General features: G+C 53.0%; 1 protein-coding gene across 1 annotated transcript in view; it reads left to right on the top strand.

Moving 5' to 3' along the window:
* Window positions 1-13,364: 13,364 nt before the first annotated feature.
* LOC144103359 (uncharacterized) overlaps window positions 13,365-20,414 on the top strand; it is an 80,136-nt gene continuing 73,086 nt past the window's right edge. The window contains exon 1 of the mRNA XM_077636100.1: window positions 13,365-14,269. Within this exon, the coding sequence (XP_077492226.1) occupies window positions 13,454-14,269 (816 nt within the window). The 5' untranslated portion in view covers window positions 13,365-13,453. The remainder of the gene's footprint in view (window positions 14,270-20,414) is intronic.

Below are 20,414 nucleotides of genomic sequence, written 5' to 3'. Positions count from 1 at the left end.
TTACTGAAATAGATTTTATCGCAGAAAGACGGCAAAGGAAGGAACGAACATGACAGGACAGATCACTATCGTATGCAGTCTTCGGTGCTAGAACCCATTTCAGTAATGCACCAACTAGCTGCAAAAATGTGCTCGTAATCGATTACTATAGGGATATTTTCTTTCCTACTTTTCTTTAATTATTAATTTACTAACGCCAGAATGAACTACCGCGGCTTGCTTGATATTTTGTTACAGTGGTCAGGAAGGCTGATATTATAACCTACGAACACTCTGTGCATCAGCTAGGAGTTGCGCACACATGCAAGCCGCTGGCGCTTCCGTCCCCGGTAGCTTGCGCCACAACAGAGAGCGACCTGATCATGAGGAGCTGCGCTAGCCGTGCCGTTTTTATTTTTTTTTATTCTCTTAACTGCATTTTCCGCCACTGATGCTGCACGGTATTCCCGCCACTGTGATCATGCCTGCTAACTTCCGGCTTCGATCGTGTTGTGACATTCCTTGTGTGCTACGAGGTACATTCCTTGTGTGTGCTACGAGGTACATTCCTTGTGTGTGCTACGAGGTACATTCCTTTTGTGTGCTACGAGGTTCCGCGTTCGACGGCGCGGCCTAGACGAAGGGACCCGCCGCCGTGACAGCGGCATCATCAATTACCCAGCCATGCTCTTTGAGTGACGACCAGAACGAAGGGACCCGCCGCCGCCGCCGCGGGGAAACAGGCTTTATCCTCCCCAATTGGCGTGGCGGTTCCAGGGGCGGCCCTTCCGAGCACATTCCAGGACAAGGGAACTGTCAGCGATCCAGAGCGCGCCTTACCTTGAGGAGCGAGTGTCAGTTGATGGATGAAGAATGGAGGCCGGTGACCCGCGGGAACTGTCAGCGGGCCAGAGCGCGCCTTACAACAGCCGACGCTATGCGCTACCTCGAAGACAACATTCTTTCCCTCGGACTCAACACGTGAGGGGGGCGAGACAATAAGTGCGGTGGTATGTTTGTGCGCCCAAGTGAAAGCCCTAGCCCCCCTCCTTCCCCTCCGGCGTGGGCGTCCTCACCCTAGGGGGTGTGGAGAAGAGGATATAAAAATCGAGAAGCAGTACGGAAGAAGCTCGCTCAGGACGACATCGTTCGCCAAGAGGGCCTTCAGCGCCGAAGCCCGACGGCGTGCAGCTTCTGCCAGCAACCGCTCGAGCCCAACTCCGGAGCCACTCCATCGCCCCCATGAAGTCGTCGGCACGTAAGCTCGGACGCCCCAGCCTCTGATGTATAAACTTATTCATGTGTAATTATTGAATATACCTGTTTGTTTAAACTGAGCCATACGGTGTCTCTTTGCCTCTCCGTCCCGTGTGGACCTGCGCATTATGGGGGTCATCACACTGGTGTCAGAAGTGGGGTCTCAAAAGCAAATGTCCTCTGAATGCTGCGACATTCATGACTTCAAAATTGTAATCAAAAGGGAATCACGGGACTGATTGTGGTACTCTTACCCCCATTTGAGAGGCTTGAGGCACCGGAGGGCTTGAAAAAAAAATGTCTATCTGAGGGAGCTCCCACTCCACAGCCGTCGCTCGGAGCAAGCATGCTGGCATTAGGAAGCGTCATTCCGACGTTTACGGGAGATAAGACAGGGGTTCCAATCTGCGATTTCTTTTCCATGCTAGAAGAGATTGGGAAAAGGGGGGGATGGTCCAATGCTCAAATGCTGGGAATGGTGAGGTGTAAGATGGCAGGAGCTGCTCATGATTTTGCATGGCGAGACGAAAAAGTAAAATCCACAAAATCATTTGCGGAATTTAAGAAGCTCGCGTTTGAGCATTTTGACACTGAACCACGTCACGTGCGAGTACAGAGGTTCCGTGACGCCGGACAGATGGTAGGGGAGGACGTGCGAACGTTTGCGTCGCGGCTTCAGCGCTTAGCGCGCGATACGTTAAGCAGGGAGGAGGAAGGAGACCAGCTTAAGAAGAAATACGCGGAGCATATACTTAAAGAGGAAATGACCGCTTTGTTCGTGGCTGGTCTGCAAGACCCCGTGCGCCGGTTCGTGCTCTCGCGCAAGCCGAGCAATTTCGACCAAGCCGTGGAGGCCGCATTGGATGAGGAACAAAATGAGGCGTTAACGACAGCCGCAGCGAGAGTACGCGTCATAGAGAGAGCGGTGCTCAACCCTGAGGTTGCTCTCTTGACAGAGCGGTTAGATCGCTTAGAACAGCTGCTATCTCAGCAGGTAGAATGCCAGGTTGAAGCGCGCGCTCAACAGCGCCCATTCGCTGGAAACCGGAGACCGCCACAAAGCTACAGGCGCGGTATGCGAGATTTTGAAGAAATCGTATGCTTCGCTTGCCAGGGTCGCGGACACATCGCCAGGTTCTGCCAAAACGTGCGCCGTGGGGAGCCACAAAGAGAAGCAGGCGAGACACGCCCTAAGCAAGCCTACAGCGGGGCTCCAGATACCGAGTCAAAAAACTAGTTAGTCCTCCCCAGCCTGAGGAGCGTGGGGAGGGAGCAGTAGATGATGAGGTGGTGGTAGTTTGTGTGGCCGACGAGGCATGCCCTGTTGTGCGTTGCAAGTTAAATGGTTGTTGTATGGAATTGTTGATAGATACGGGGTCAAAGGTGACATTGCTTAAGGAGAGCAGTTTTAACACGCTTCGAAGGAAGGGGGACCGCGAGGTGTTGGAAGCGTCTGGTGGTATGGCAACCAAATTTGTAGGCATAACGGGGGATCCTCTTGGCATAAGTGGACTCTACCGGTTACACTTCTCTCTCGGCGGAATTGCATTGGAGCACCCCTGCTACGTATGCCCGGACACGGTGTCTCTGCCAAACGGAGTGTCAGGTATATTAGGGCAGGATTTTTTGAGAAAAGGGAAGGTAGTAGTCTCATTCTCTGAGGAAGAGGTTAATGCGGGCGGCTCAAAAGTTCCGTTTTTGAACAGGAGAGGGGCTGAGATTCGCATTACCGATATTGACACCCGTCAAACAGTGGGATCATTGGAGAAGGTATATTCGCGGGTTGCCGTCCGGCTGGTCGAGGAGGCGGTCGTCCTTCCTTGGTCGGAGCACATTTTGTACGCGTTTGTGCCTTCAGATGTAGAGAGCGGCGCCGTGGGAGTGCTTGAGCCGGTCGACTCTCTCAGCAATGGCCTGAAGGCAGCCGCGTGCCTCGTGACAGTTAATGACGCCCACAGAGTGCCCCTACGGGTGGTTAACTGTAGCCAGCAGCCACTGAGCCTTCCCAAGAACAAAACATTGGCTTTCTTCACCTCTGCGATAGAGCAACGTGAGCCCACCGATACGGTACTCGCAACTGTAGAGCATGCTAGTCCTTCGGCTGCTCCAAAGGTGTCGTTCGATCTTTCTCACGTAAAATCCAGGGAGAGGGAGGCTCTGGCTGGTTTGCTGAACGACTACTCGGAGGTATTCGCCGCGTCCAACCTGGATTTGGGCTGCTGTGGCGTTATAAAGCACAGGATAGAAACCGGCACTTCATCGCCCGTTTACCAGCGTGCGTACAGGATTCCTTACTCCCAACGTGAGGAGATGGAGCGGCAGGTGCAGGGCCTGATTGATCGCGGCATTGTCGAACACTCAAAGTCACCCTGGGGAGCACCAGCACTATTGGTGGAAAAGCCAGATGGCTCGTATCGATTGGTAGTGGACTACCGCAAACTAAATGCCGCAAACTCGCATCGATCCATACCCCATCCCCAATATACAGGAGACGCTTTCTCAGCTGGGCTCTGCCAGGTACTTCACGGTAGTGGACATGGCGGCGGGATTCTGGCAGATAGCAATGGATCCGGCAGATGCCGAGAAAACGGCATTCAACACGCCCTCAGGGCACTATGAATGGAAAAGAATGCCGATGGGTCTGGCCAACAGCCCTGCTGTCTGGCAGAGAACCGCTGATGTTATCCTGGCAGGTCTTCTGGGGAGGCTGTGCTTCGTGTATATGGATGACATTATCATATACAGTGACAGTTTTGATAACCATTTGCGCGATATTGAGCAGGTTTTGGTGCGACTAAGAGCAGCGGGTCTCAAGCTGAAGCCCTCTAAGTGCCAATTCCTCAAAAACGAGGTGAAATACCTCGGGCACGTTGTATCAGCTGACGGCGTGCGACCGGACCCTGAGAAACTAAGGTGTGTCTCGGATTTTCCATCCCCGACTAGCGTCCGCCAGGTCCGGCAGTTTCTCGGCCTGATCGGTTACTACCGAAGGCACATAGAGGAGTTCGCCAAGCTCGCTAAGGCGCTCACCGCCTTAACAGCCAAAAATGTCGCCTTTCGCTGAGACGAAAACGCGGAGGATGCTTTTGGGGCCCCGAAAAGGAAGCTAATGAGTGCACCGCTGTTGCGCCACCCAGATTTTAGTTTGCCCTTCGTTATGGCCACAGATGCGTCAAAGTTCGCAGTTGGTGCCGTGCTATCTCAGGTTATCGAGGGCAAAGAACATCCCATTGCTTTTGCTGGCCGACAGCTGAGCCCCACAGAGCAAAAGTACGGAGATACGGAAAGGGAGTGCCTCGCCGTTGTCTGGGCAGTAAAGCACTTCAGATGCTACCTTTACGGCCGCAAATTCAAGCTAGTCACAGACTGCCATCCTCTGAAATGGGTGATGAGTGTCAGGGACCCTAGCTCGCGACGCGCTAGATGGAATCTACACCTGCAGGAATACTGCTTTGAAGTTGAGCACAAGTCAGGAAAGACACATCTGAATGCTGATGCACTCAGCCGCACAGCTGCCGTGGCAGCTATAGATGAGTTTGTCCCCGCAGTCGACCCCGCCGAATTACGCACAGAGCAGTGCAAAGATCCTGACATGAAGCGAATAATCGAAAGCTTAGAGGGCGCACCGTCTCACCCCGAGCAGCTAGGTTAATTATTTCATTGGCAAAGACGGCACCCTGTGTCGGCGCACGAGGCCAACCAGGAAAGGGAGATTAGAGAAAACCGCTTGGGAGAGAGTCGTCATACCTCGGTCGTGGACAGAAAGGGTTCTTCGCGCGTTTCACGATGCGCCATGCGCCGGTCATTTTGGCGTAGCGAAGACACGCAGGCGTGTGGAGCGTTTGTACTTTTGGAGTGGCATGCGACAGGATGTTAGAGACTACTGTGCGAAGTGTCATTCCTGTCTCGAAAGAAAAACACCCAAGGCACGAAGACCACCTCCAATTCAGCCGTTCTCTGAGGTTTCGGCTCCCTTCGAGCGGACAGGTATGGACATAATGGGCCCATTGCCCACGACCACTTCTGGAAACAAGTACATTTTAGTATTTGTCGATCACCTTTCAAAATACGCGGAAGCGGTAGCACTCCCAGATCAGAAGGCGGACACGGTTGCAAGAGCATTTGTCGAACAGATCGTGCTCCGACATGGACCCCCGAGGCAACTCTTGACAGATCGGGGAACGAACTTCGTGTAGCAGCTAATGAGGAGAGTTTGCGAGCTGCTTAAGATCGCTAAGAAGCAGACAACACCGTACCATCCGGCTTGCAACGGCGCGGTGGAGCGACTGAACCAAACCGTGGCCGGGTTCCTGTCGCATTTTGTTTCGCGCGACCAGCGGGACTGGGACTTGTGGCTCCCGTATGCAATGTTTGCCTACAATTCCGCAGCACACGAGAGCACGGGCGAATCGCCATTCTTTCTTCTCTACGGCCGAGACCCGGACCAGCCTAGTGAAGTGCCAGAGGGCCCCCGTCATGTCCCATACGCTTCACTGGACGACTATAAGGTGGAGCTAGAATCGCGCTTGCAAGTGGCGAGGGACATCGCAAAGGAGGCCTTAAAGAAAGCGGCGAAGCGCAGGAAGGAGGTGCACGATCGCAGTGCTAGAGACGCGCCGTTTAATGTGGGGGACAGCGTGTACATTGAAAACTGCCAAAGGCAGAATGGGCTAGCTCGTAATTTCGAGACGAAGTGGAGAGGACCGTGCGAGGTTGTCGAGAAGCTTTCTCCGGTAAACTTCAGAGTCCGAGACGTGAACCGGCGCTTGATAAGGATACACGCAAATCGCCTCAAGTCGGCACCGGTTCAGTATTCACGAAATGAGGAAAGGGAAAGCGCGGATTTTGATGGGGACAGAAGTGAAGTGGAGCGCGCAGATAGTTCGCAAGAAACGCCCTCTCCTGCATTTGTTCGGCAGGCGCCAGAGGTGACGGCCAGAATGCCACCGGATTTACTTCATGCATTGCTAGAAGAAGAAGCGCGCGAGGTTGCCGCGCAGATAACGCCAGGAGAGGCTCCTGCCACGAGCCCTCGCGAGTCCCAAAGCAGACAAAGGGTCACAGACTTACTTAGTATGACTCATGAAGGCCGATATCCGCTGCGAAATCGGAGAGCTAAGTCGGACTAATGGTGTAAACAGAGCGGAGTTGTGAACTGGTCAGAATTGTGTAATGCCGCAGCTCATAACATTGCTATATGCGTATGTGTTAAGTTATCGGAGTTAGTAGTTAAACCTTTCTGTCATTAAGTAACAACTTCACAGGAGAGCATGCGGAGCGCATGCAGAACCTGCCCTACTTCCTTTCGTTATCTATATTTTTGTCTGTGCCGTGATCGTGCTAGAAGTGGGAGCTCCTTTGTAACTGTGGTAAATTTATTTCGTCCACTTTGGACTAGAAAGGAGAGGCTTGGGTGCTGAGTTTCATGTTTATCTGTAAAAGACGATCAGTGCTGCCCCTGGAGACGCCAGTTATGACAGCGGAGGCATATGGTGTTGTGCAGTGGTGTTGAGTGCAGCGAAAAGTGTTTTGTCGGGCGCACTGTGCGAGGCGATTCAGAAAGACAAGGGGAGCTGCAGGGACTCAAATGTTCGGAGAACATTCTTCTGGAGGGTGAGCGAGTGTGACATTCCTTGTGTGCTACGAGGTACATTCCTTGTGTGTGCTACGAGGTACATTCCTTGTGTGTGCTACGAGGTACATTCCTTGTGTGTGCTACGAGGTTCCGCGTTCGACGGCGCGGCGTAGACGAAGGGACCCGCCGCCGTGACAGCGGCATCATCAATTACCCAGCCATGCTCTTTGAGTGACGACCAGAACGAAGGGACCCGCCGCCGCCGCCGCGGGGAAACAGGCTTTATCCTCCCCAATTGGCGTGGCGGTTCCAGGGGCGGCCCTTCCGAGCACATTCCAGGACAAGGGAACTGTCAGCGATCCAGAGCGCGCCTTACCTTGAGGAGCGAGTGTCAGTTGATGGATGAAGAATGGAGGCCGGTGACCCGCGGGAACTGTCAGCGGGCCAGAGCGCGCCTTACCACAGCCGACGCTATGCGCTACCTCGAAGACAACATTCTTTCCCTCGGACTCAACACGTGAGGGGGGCGAGACAATAAGTGCGGTGGTATGTTTGTGCGCCCAAGTGAAAGCCCTAGCCCCCCCTCCTTCCCCTCCGGCGTGGGCGTCCTCACCCTAGGGGGTGTGGAGAAGAGGATATAAAAATCGAGAAGCAGTACGGAAGAAGCTCGCTCAGGACGACATCGTTCGCCAAGAGGGCCTTCAGCGCCGAAGCCCGACGGCGTGCAGCTTCTGCCAGCAACCGCTCGAGCCCAACTCCGGAGCCACTCCATCGCCCCCATGAAGTCGTCGGCACGTAAGCTCGGACGCCCCAGCCTCTGATGTATAATCTTAATCATGTGTAATTATTGAATATACCTGTTTGTTTAAACTGAGCCATACGGTGTCTCTTTGCCTCTCCGTCCCGTGTGGACCTGCGCATTATGGGTGTCATCACAGTGTATTTGCGTCACGGGTGACAATAACATAGATACGGTACTCCCGACAGTATGAATAGTTGCTTATCTAGATAGCTATCAACATGGGAAATCTAAACTACTATCCATGCAGCAACTCGTGAAGAATTCTTGTCTCATGCCCTTGTTGCATCCTGCATTGATCATGTATATGTTCGCGCCTATAACCTGAAAGTCAAATCTGCCATTGCAAAGGTCAAGGTATCTGACCCTTACTTCGTCTGCTGTTCACCGGAACAGACTGCGAATGTCCTTTTACAAAAGCCTTTTAACCGTATCACACAAGTTAGTATAACTGATCCAAGGCTTTTTGACAAACTAGTCAAGGAAACCAATTTTAATAGCTTTTTATTCACGGTGTCACCGGAAATTGTGTACCGCGAATTTGTAGATCTCCTTGCCTCCTTTAGGCACGCGGCAATACGTGTTGTCAAAATCAGGCAACGCCATCGGAGCCAGAAGAGGATGACCAGTGAAACCCTAGCTGCTATAAAGAAAAAGGCCCAGCGCACGCCGTACAGCAGTGACTTGAGCCTAAAATTTAAATACGCCAGAAACAAAGTAAATGCAGTGATTATGCTCGCCAAACACATTAATTTTAGAAAACAAATCTCAAGAAGCAAGGCATGACACGAAGAAAACTTGGTCTGTTGTCAAGAGTCTTGAAAGGGACAATGTTACCGCTCCTAAACAAAGCCTTTCATCATCTTTTTCTGCAAATGACATCACTGTGGCAATCCTATTGAATCAGTTTTTTTCTAGCATTTTGGGATCAATACCGCAGTGACCATCTGAACGTACTTTATCTAAGAGTGTGCAAGATTCAGCATATTGCTACGGACGCTGGGAGGACGACGAAGTGGTTGGTAACGAAGACGACACTTGAGGAGAAGAAGAAGAAGAAGAAGAAGAAGAAGAAGAAGAAGAAGAAGAAGAAGAAGAAGAAGAAGAAGAAGAAGAAGAAGAAGAAGAAGAAGAAGAAGACGCTGAGGTGCGCGCTTGTGTGCTGAGAGCCATCGGTTCCTTGCGTAGCAGGTTACTGTTGTATCCCGTACCGTTGGGGAACTGCCCGGTCCGACTGCCCGGAGCAGCCGGAGCACCACCACGTCAAGCACCCGCCACGTACAACTTCGACCAACTCCCTTTTATTCCAGTTCAATGATGAATATATATACAGATGTGCGAGTCAGCTGACCAGATAGGGCGCATGCCTAGCGCCACCTAGTTTATACAAACATAACTACAGAATACAATACCACATTATTCCCCCTCAAAAGAGTTAGCAACTAACACTGGAAAAACACAATAAACACTCAATGTCTTTCATAGTCTTTAAACCACACTGGTGGTCTTCTTTGTCTCGTCGAATGCCTCAGTCCTGGAACGTCCCTTTCAACTGGCGTCTGAACAGATGGCTGCTGGGGTGGGTCGTGGTTCTCCTGCTGTGGTTCGCCAAGTGGTTTTGCTGATTCAGGCGAACAACTTTTCGGAACTGTAGGTGGTGGAACTGGCTGGGGGCAAGGTACCAGCCGACTCCGATTCCATGTGCGGCCATCATTGAGCTTGTAGATATCTTGACCACATTGGTCCACAATGGTGAATGGACTCGAGTAGCTCAGAGCGCCCTTAGGCACGTGACCAGGCAACTTGACTCTCACCGGTTGACCTGTTGTTAATGGAGAGTACTTTGCAGCTCGTCGACGGTCAGTGTAAGTCTTACTTGCTTGTTGCCTTTGTGCTACTCTGCTGTGGATGGACTTCATCGCTGCCTGCGGATCTTGAAGAAACGCTTTACCTGGCGCTCCTACAAGATCAAGTTTTGTTCTGGGATGACGGCCGTGAAGAAGGACGGAAGGCTTCACTCCTGTGGTCGCATGCGGTGTGAAACGGTAGACTCCCAGGTATTCGGTGATAGCTTCCTTCAAAGGCCGATGTTCTTGTGCGCAGACTTGAACGTACTCTTTGAGTACTCGATTAAACCTCTCTACCTGCCCGTTAGCTTGCGGATGATAGACTGCCGAATACGTATGAGCGATGCCACGTTCTTTGAGGAAACTGTCAAACTCCAAGGCTGTAAACTGAGCACCATGATCACTCACAATCTCGTCTGGATATCCTTCCCTGCTGAAGATGCTTCGCAGAAAGGAGATGACTGTTGCAGTTGTCACCCTTGCTGAGAAACAAACCTCAGGCCACTTGCTGTAGTAATCGATGGCTGTAATGGCAAAACGGCAATCTGCCGGCACTTCGGAAAAAGGGCCCACAATATCGATGCCTAGCTTCTGCCATGGTGCAGATGGGAATGCAACTGGCTGCAGAGGTGGTGTCACGGGTTTTGCAGACTTGTCAACAGATTGGCATACCGCGCAGGATGCAATGAATTGTTCTACTTGCTTGCACATAGCAGGCCACCAGTATTGCTCACGTAGTCGCTGCTTTGTCCTCGTTATTCCCGGATGAGACTCGTGGGCTGCGTCAAGAAGCCGTGCTACGAGGGACGAAGGTACTACAAATTTGTCACCACGAAGCAGGAGGTCTCCAACGAGTGAGAGCTCAGTTTGCACCCGGTAGAACGGAACTGCTTCGGCAGGCAACATCTTCACTGCGGGCCATGCCGATGTCACCCACTTTATAACCTGCTGCAGCAACGGGTCCTGCATCGTTTCAATGACAAACTCTTCATGAGTAATGCATGTTGAGACAACACAAACAGTCTCTTCTTCCTCTTCCTCCACACGACCTGGAAGGGGCATCCTTGAAAGAGCATCAGCAACAGTATTCTTGTCACCCTTGTGAAATTCAATCGTGAAGTTGTATGCCAACAGCCTGGCGTGCCACCTCGCAATCCGGAACGGTCGGCGACCTACTCCCTTTGTACTAAGGAGTGTGACCAGAGCCTGGTGATCGGTGCGTAATATGAATGAACGACCCCAAAGGTACACTCTCCAATATTCGCATAACCACAAGCAAGCAAGGGCTTCCAATTCCCCTACAGAATACTTCTGTTCCTGTGAAGTAAGCCTGCGAGAAGCAAAAGCAATCGTCACCAGTTCATCATTCCTTGTCTGTTGCAACACTGCTCCCAAGCCAATGGATGAGGCATCCGTAGTGACAATAATGTCACCCGCAGGATCAAATAGCTGTAAACATCTTGTGGCCAGGGAACATTTCAGTTGATCGAAACAAGCTTGTCTTGCAGGGTTCCATGTGAATGTGGCATTCTTACGTAGCAACTCTCGAAGAGGCTCGACAACCACCGCATAGTCAGGTATAAATTTGGCGTAGTAGCCTACCATGCCCAAGAATGAGCGCAGAGTACCGACATTTGTTGGGGCTGGCACAGCCTTGATGGCGTCAATGTTACTTTGTAAAGGGCGTATTCCCTTGTGACTGATCCTGTGACCAAGGAAGTCGACTTCTTGCACATTAAAAATGCATTTGTCATTCAACTTCAATCCAGCCTTTGCAATCAAGTGCAGAACTTGTTTCAAATTCTTGAAGTGCTCTTCACGTGTGCTTCCGTACACAATGACATCATCTATGTAGCACAAAGTGTTTTTGCAGTTCTGCAAAATAGTGGCCATCATTTTCTGAAACGCAGACGGTGCTGATGCAAGACCGAAACAGACGCGCTTGAATCTGTACAGTCCACTATCGGTTATGAAGGTAGTCAGTTCCCTGCTTTCAGGGCTTAGCAGAACTTGGTGATATGCAGCTGCTAAATCAATCTTTGAAAAGTAATTTGCGCCATGAAGTTTGTGCAATATTTCTTCCGTGTGCGGCAGTGGAAATTTGTCAACGACAATCGCTTTGTTTGGTTCGCGCAGATCGACAAAAATTCTTATCTTGCCGTTTTTCTTTGCTACTACTACGATTGGAGACACCCATTCAGACGTGTCAATCTTTTCTATGACATCTTCCTGCTCAAGGCGCTGCAGCTCTTCGCGTACTTGGTCTCGCATTGAAAATGGCAAACGCCGCAACTTAGCAACAACAGGCGTGATTCCTTCTCTTATCTTGACCTTATGGACAAAATTTGTTGCAAGCCCTAACTTGCCATCAAACAAGTGCGGAAACTGGCAAAACAGTTCACGGTCAAGGCCTTCTGGCGCTTGCGTAATATGGGTGCATTGCAATGACGTACCGTTGATTTGCAGACGCAGCGTTTCGACAGCGTCGATGCCGAGAATGTCAGTACCGTCCTTGACGACGTAGAAGAGAATGTCGGCCTGCCGATCCTGGAAGATGACTGGCGCCGTGAAACACCCCTCGATGGTTATTCTGCGGCGAGAGAAATCGTAGAGTGACGCTGATGTTGGCTGCAAAGGGAAGCGTTTCAACCTTGAATACGTGGCGTTCGACAGAATGGAGACAGCAGAACCCGTGTCTACGAGGAAACGTATAGGAACATCTTGTACGAAGACTTCTGTGTGTATCCCTCCTTTGCACTGCCGGTCGAGAAGCAACACGTTGAGATCGCCGGATGCACTGCAGGTGTCGACTTCTCGGACAGCAAGGGCCCTTTCGTCAGGCATGCCGCTTCTACAGACACGCTGAAAATGTCCTCGTTTGCCACATTTGCTGCAAGTTTTACCCCGCGCCTTGCATGTCTTGGAATCTGCAAGATGCCCTGAAGACCCGCAACGGAAACAGGACTTCGGCTGCTGTGAACGCGGTAACTGCGTTTCTGAGCGGCATGGCATCCGATGTTTTTCGACCTTTTGAACGCTCGCAGCCGATGACTGCAGCTCAAGTGAGTATTTCGTGGCTTCTTCGATACTGTTTGCAATAGCCAGTGCGCGTTCAAGAGTCAGCGAAGTGCCTTCAAGCAGTAAGCGTTCCCGAAGAACAGGGTTGCACGTTTTCGCTACAAGTTGGTCACGAATAAAATCGTCAGCCTGCTTACCGAAGTCGCAACTTAATGCCAGCTCACGCAACGCCGTGACGAACGCTGTTGCAGTCTCCCCGGGCAGTTGGGTGCGTTGTCCGAACCGATGCCGCTCCACGACGACGTTCGTTTTAGAAGTGAAGTAAGCGTCCAACGTAGCCACCGCTGCATCGTACTCGTCGCTCGTACCGCTTCCTTCCTTTCCTTCTGTAGGCGGCGTCGACGATTTCTCCTCCGGCAACGCGTAGTACAAGCGTTGGCCTTCCACACCCAAACAGTGTAGCAGCAAAGCTTTACGGCGCGCAGGTGGGTGAGCGTCGCTCCCGGACGCCAGGAGATAGTTCTTGAAAAGGCGGTGCCACTGCGTCCAAGGAATGGCGGGCTTCCCGGGCGTCGGCAGGAACTCGGGCGGTTGATGCAGGCTCATTGCTTCCGCGTTCGGTTACTTCACCACTCGTCGCCAACTTGTATCCCGTACCGTTGGGGAACTGCCCGGTCCGACTGCCCGGAGCAGCCGGAGCACCACCACGTCAAGCACCCGCCACGTACAACTTCGACCAACTCCCTTTTATTCCAGTTCAATGATGAATATATATACAGATGTGCGAGTCAGCTGACCAGATAGGGCGCATGTCTAGCGCCACCTAGTTTATACAAACATAACTACAGAATACAATACCACAGTTACCTCTGCTCTTTCTACTGCTGCTTCTAGCCGCCACGTATCATTTGGTGGAGGTTGCTAAATTCGATCCCCGACCTCAAGCTGGCTCTCCGTCGTGGCCGCCGTCTCGCCAACATGTCTACCGAGTCCGAGCCATCTCCCTCTCCGTCAACACCGCCAGCGGTTGTCGTCGCCCACCACCGCGAACCGGGCACCTTCTGCGGCACAGACGACGTTGATGTGGACGACTGGCTGGCCCTTTACGAACGCGTCAGCACGCACAACAGGTGGGATCCAACGCTGATGCTCGCTAATGTGATATTTTACCTGACCGGCACCGCGAGAGTGTGGTTCGAAACCCACGAAGATGACTTGACCTCATGGGACATATGCAAGCAGAAGCTCCGCGACCTCTTCGGAAAACCCATCGGCCGCCAACTCGCCGCCAAGAAGGCACTCGCGTCTCGCGCCCAAACTTCATCCGAGCCATACATAGCCTACATACAAGACGTCCTCGCCTTGTGCCCTAAAGTTGATAAAGACATGTCCGAAGCAGATCGAGTTGGCCACATACTGAAAGGCATTGCCGACGATGCCTTTAATCTGCTTCTATGCAAAGACTGTTCCACGGTCGCTTCTGTTCTTGAGGTGTGCCGCCGTTTCGAGCAAGCCAAACACCGGCACATTTCTCACCGTTTTGACCGGCTGCCGAACACTGCTGCTAGCTCCTCCTGTGAAGATCTGCCAACACTGCGGCAGCCTTCCGACTCGGCTAACATAACCCGTATCGTGCGCCGCGAACTGGAGGCGATGACGCCCGCTGTTTCTTCCTTGCCACTGCCGGACAACACCTTGGCCCTCATCCAAGCCGTCGTTCGCCAGGAGGTTGCGAACTTGGCCGTCCCTTCTCCTGGCGTCGTGGCCAACGCTCATGCCAGCCCGGACCCTCCAGTGATCGCAGCTGCCACTTACAGTCGCAGCTTCTCGCCTCGGTACCGATATCGCAATCCTGCCGAATGGCGTACCTCTGATGACAGGCCGATCTGTTTTACCTGCTATCGCGTCGGACACATCTCCCGTCACTGCCGCAGCCGTTGGTCCCCGCCACCTCGCCCCTACTCCTTCATAAACCGCCGCAACGACTACGGCCCGCACCGCTTCACACCACGACCCGATCCGCTCCCTGACGAACCCGCTCCGCACGCTCGTGGGTCCAGCCGCTCACCTTCCCCATTAGGCCGCCGCTCCCGTTCTCCTCCCACACGCCGCAGCCCTTCTCCTTCGACCTCCCGCCATTTCTCGGAAAACTAGCCGATGCAGCCCCCGGAGGTGACGCTGCATCATTGACCCGGCCTGAAAATCCTCTCTTGACCCCCGCTGCCCAACGTAATCTCTTGAATGTTCACGTGGATGGTGTCCCGGTCCTTGCCCTCATTGATACTGGCGCCCAAGTGTCTGTCCTGAGCTCTTCTTTGCGCCGCCGTCTGAAGAAAGTTTTAACGCCTGCCGCCATGTCCACGGTTCACGTCGCCGATGGCAGCCCCGCTGCCGTGATTGGAATGTGCACTGCGAGAGTCAGCATTGCCGGGCGTCATATACCCGTTCTGTTCACCGTCCTGACCTGGTGCCCTCAGGACATAATCCTTGGCCTTGACTTTTTAGCCGCCCATTCAGCTCTTATTGACTGTTCCTCAGGCCTTCTTCGATTGGATCTGCCCCTGTGCAATGAAGACTCCACCAGCTCATCTCGCCTTCAATCCACCGAGTTTGCTCGTCTCCCGCCACAAACTGCTTTCTACGTCCCTCTGTCGCCTTCTCCTCCCGTCCCTGATGGAGACTACGTCACCTGCCCTATCACCGCTGTGATTCTGAATCGTAATGTCCTCTTTCCCCACACCATTGTCCACATCACCAACAACTTCACCTGCCTCCCTGTCCTCAACTTCAGCCTGTCCCCTCAGGTACTTCCGACCGGCATTTCCCTTGCTGATCTGTCCCCATTGACCGATTGCACAGTTTCTGTCCTGGCTCCTGAACCAACGACTGCCGTCTCCAATGTCCCTACATCGCAACCCTCCCGTGAGGACTCTATTTCCCAGATGATCGCGGCCGATCTGCCCTCTGCAGATTCTACAGCTCTTGACAGCCTTTTGTCCTCCTACAGTGATATTTTTGACTTTGGGGACCGTCCCTTCGGTCAAACCTCTGTTGTCGCCCACCACATTGACACCGGTGAAGCCCGCCCTATCCACGGACGGCCCTATAGGGTCTCCCTCGCAGAGCGCCGTGTTATTCAGGCAGAGGTGGACAAGATGCTGGCTCGCAACATCATCGAGCCTTCGAGTAGTCCTTGGGCGTCCCCTGTCGTGCTTGTTAAAAAGAAAGATCAAACCTGGCGATTCTGCGTCGATTACCGCCATCTGAATGCCGTCACAAACAAAGACGTCTACCCTTAGCCCCGAATTGACGACGCTCTCGACTGCTTGCACGGCGCCAGTTACTTTTCCTCCATCGATCTTCGCTCAGGGTACTGGCAGATCGCTGTCGATGAACGGGATCGGGAGAAAACCGCCTTTGTCACCCCGGACGGCCAGTACCAATTTAAAGTCATGCCTTTCGGCCTGTGCAGTGCCCCTGCGACCTTCGAGCGCATGATGGACTCCCTCCTGCGCGGTTTTAAGTGGACGACATGTCTCTGCTACTTAGATGACGTGATTGTTTTTTCGTCCACATTCCAAAGCCACCTGCATAGCCTTTCAGCCATCCTTGCCGTCTTCCGCCGAGCTGGTCTTCAGCTGAACTCGAAGAAATGTACCTTCGGCCGCCGTCAGCTCAAGGTCCTTGGCCACTTGGTCGATTCTGCTGGGATCCAACCCGACCCCTACAAAGTCCGCGCCGTGCGTTCATTTCCTACTCCGCGCTCCTCCGGTGATGTGCGCAGCTTTCTCGGTCTATGTTCCTATTTCCGCCGGTTCATCCAGAACTTTGCGGAAATAGCCCGAACTCTTACCACGCTCCTCAAGAAGGACATCCCGTTCTCTTGGGGACCCCCCCAAGCTGACGCCTTCAGAGCCCTTATCAGTGCCCTAACTGCTCCACCTGTGCTGGCGCACTTTCATCCTTCAGCCCCTACGGAACTTCGCACCGATGCGAGCGGCCATGGCATTAGTGCCCTACTTGCTCAGCGGCAACGCAACAAGCTTCGCGTTATTGCGTACGCCAGCCGTCTCCTTTCTGTGTCAGAGCGCAACTATTCTATCATCGAGCGGGAATGCCTCACTCTGGTTTGGGCTATTGCAAAATTCCGCCCTTACTTGTTTGGGCACCCTTTCTCTGTTATCACGGATCACCACGCCTTAGGCTGGCTTTCTTCGCTCAAAGACCCTACTGGCCGGCTGGGGCGCTGGGCTCTTCGCCTTCAATAGTACACATTTTGTGTCGTCCACACGTCCGGCCGCTTGCACCAGGACGCGGATTGCTTGTCCCGTTACCCTGTCGATCCGCCTTCCTCAAACGAATGCGAGGCTGACCCCTGCGTCTTATCCATCTCGGCCTTCCGCAACATTGCGCAAGGACAGCGCTTGGATTCGTCGCTACGTTCCCTCATCGACCGCCTCACTGCCAACCGCTGTGATGCGTCCCTCGCCCCGTTTGTGCTCCATGAGAACGTCCTCTACCGGCGCAATATGCGGCCTGACGGCGCTGACCTCTTGCTCGTGGTCCCTCAACACCTGCGCAGCAGCGTCCTTGAACAGCTTCATGACGTTCCCACGGCCGGTCATCCTGGAGTCTCCCGCACCTACGACAGCGTGCGCCGCCGCTTCTTTTGGCCCGGTCTATACCGTTCTGTCCGCCGTTATGTGGCCGCTTGCGAACTGTGCCAACGGCGGAAGACGCCCTCAGTTCTCCCTCCCGGGCACCTTCAGCCGATTCCCATCCCCGTAGACCCGTTTTCCCGTGTCGGCCTCGACCTGCTCGGCCCTTTTCCGGTGTCTGCTATGGGAAACAAATGGATCGCGGTCGCGACGGACTACTCCACGCGCTACGCTATTACTCGAGCGATCCCAACCAGCTGCGCAACTGATGTCGCTGACTTTCTCCTGCACGACGTCATACTCCACCACGGTGGTCCCCGTCACCTGCTCACCGATCGCGGTCGCTGCTTTCTTTCCAAAGTGGTCGCCGAACTCCTCCGCTCCTGCTCCGTCCGTCATCAATTCGCCACGGCCTACCATCCGCAGACGAACGGCCTCACTGAACGTCTGAACCGTACCCTCACCTACATGATTTCCATGTACGTCTCCGACCATCACCGCGACTGGGATATTAGCCTCCCATTTGTTGCATTCGCCTACAATTCTACGCGTCACGATACAGCCGGTTTCTCCCCTTTTTACCTTCTCTTTGGCCGCGATCCTTTGCTGCCCTTCGACAGTGTACTTACTGCCCGCCACCGCCTCCACGAGTCCTTACGCTCGGGACGCCATCGCTCGCGCCGACGCTGCCCGTCTTGTCGCCCGCCAGCGGCTGTCGGCCTCCCAAGTCAATCAGAAACGACGTCATGACTGTCGCCGTCGTGAAGTCACCTACTCTCCTGGCTCCCTTGTGTTACTCTGGATCCCTTCCCGCCGTGTGGGCCTTTGTGAAAAACTGCTTCCCCGATATACAGGCCCTTATCGCGTCGTACGTCCGGTGACCGCGGTGACGTACGAGATCACCCCGCTACATCCGCCATCTCCGGCCGCTGCACCCCGCACCGACATCGTCCATGTGTCCCGCCTCAAACCTTACAACTCGCCGTCTAGCTGGCCTGTGTAGTGCGCACCGGGACGGCGCTTTTGCCGCGAGGGGGGGTCATGCTACGGACGCTGGGAGGACGACGAAGTGGTTGGTAACGAAGACGACGCTGAGGTGCGCGCTTGTGTGCTGAGAGTCTACTCCAAGCCATCGGTTCCTTGCGTAGCAGGTTACCTCTGCTCCTTCTATTCCTGCTTCTAGCCGCCACGTATCAATATCTTCCTTTACTCTGACTTGACGAACTCATGTCTATTGTGTTTAACCTTAAGAACAAATCGCCTGGCTTTGACAAGATATCAGTCAATGAGCTCCAAAGAAACTTTGACGCTATTAAACATGTGAAACTCTCTGTTGTGAACTGTTGTCACCACTTCGCGCACTTTTTCGTCCACTCCCAGACACCCCTAGAGCGTGTGGGGGTAGCGGCCTCGGTCACAGAGGAGATGCCCTCGACTCGGCGTGGCAAGCTCTGCCGGAGACCAGCTACCAAGTGGTAAGGGGGTTGGTCGTTTGGTGCCCAGCTTTCGCCGGTCGCAAGCCAGAGAATGGGTCGGAGCCAAATGTTCACAAAACAAAACAAAGTTTATACAGCGAAGAGACGATACAAAGGATTTCACATCACTTGTACGAGTACATACAAAGTGATTCACAAATACCATGCAACGCGTGCAAAGTAACACTTCAGAGAGATACAATTCAACAAACTCTTTGCACCTACAGTGCACTAGCACACGGAGAGACAAATAAACAAAACACAATTTGTTCACCGAGCACTGCGACAGTCTGACGACCTAAGGAGCACGACGGGGCCGATCCGCAGACTGGCGCACGTTGTCTCGCTGGTTCGTGGCTGGGCGAGTGGTGTTCTTCCGGGAGTCGAGCGGGCGCGCTTCTCAAAAGCTTGAACGGCGGCTCGGGCTACCAGACTGTTATTGCCAGGAAGAAAGAAAAGGAAAGTGCACAGGCCTGCTCACTGGCTCTAGCCGAGCCACAATCGCTACCACGTTGAAAGATGGGATAGAAAGACAGGATAGTAAAGACGCGCTAAAGACAAGCCCGATCCCGGAGGTAGTGCAATACCGGGCCAACCGATGGCGGGAGTGAAGCATCCTTCAAACTCTCCGCCACATTTCCAAAAGTAAGTCCAATTGGACCCGTAACAGATACTCTACGGGGTCCGGACATTCGCCAGCTAACAGACGGCGGTTGCAGCCCCTCATTTATACGCGCGGACCGCGTCTGTTCTTCGCGCCAAGGCAGGCGCGCTCATACACGCAGCTTTAACCGCACAACCACCTTCTCCTTCTTGCGCCGGGCGCGCGACCCCATTGGTAGAGGGCGGAAACCACCTTCTAGAACAATCTAGGTCATTCGCGGCACGCTGAGTCATCGGTGCCGGAGCGAAAGGGGGGGGGGGGGTGTATGGGTATCCATTGGCGCGAAAGGCAACCCTCTTTCCGTCGACAACAAGCAAAAACTTCAACATTCGAGAAGAATCTACGCCGCGCGTGTCTAAGTTTACTTTCGCGTCCCGACGGCGGGCTGAGGGAAAAGCACCGTGTGCTCCCGGGGGTTCTTCCCCGCTGTTTTTTTTTTTTTGTTTCACTTGCCCGCGCGCGGGCGCGATTGCTAAGGCGCACGCGCCGGTTTGTTTCGAACATACGCCGAATTTTGTGACAACTGCATTCTGGATACGGGCGTGATCCCAATATAAATGAAACCCGCTATTGTAGTTACACTTCATAAGCAAGGTGCACGCAATAGTATAGAAAATTACAGGCCTATCTCGGTAATTCCCTCTATTGCTCAAATACTAGAAAAACAAATGGCTCATACAATAACACACTTTCCAGATAATTATAATGTATTATCGTCAAATCAGTACGGATTTATACAGGAGAGAGGTACCCAAACACTGTTAGAAGCTTTCTCTGCTCTGCTAAATTTAATCTTAGATCGCAGTCTTGTACCATGTGCTCTCTTTTTGGATGCCTCTAAGGCATTTGAGAGCGTCTGTCACGACATTCTACTACAAACATTGTCTCTGCTCGGCCTTCGTGGATCACGTTTGAACATATCTAACTTTCTGCAGGATAGACGACAGTGTGTAAAAGTGGGAAACAAATTCAGTGATTTTGCTTGTATTCATTCAGGAGTCCTCCAGGGCTGTATATCAAGCCTCCTGCTCTTTAACATTTATGTGAACGATCTGTCCAATGAAGTAGATGATTATGTGTATCAATACGCCGATGACACGGTACCTGTATCTTGTCAAACTAATTACTATGATGCACTTAGC

Source organism: Amblyomma americanum, chromosome 9 (assembly GCF_052857255.1).
Source record: "Amblyomma americanum isolate KBUSLIRL-KWMA chromosome 9, ASM5285725v1, whole genome shotgun sequence".
NCBI lineage: Eukaryota > Metazoa > Arthropoda > Arachnida > Ixodida > Ixodidae > Amblyomma > Amblyomma americanum.
This window is presented reverse-complemented; position numbering and strand designations above follow the sequence as displayed.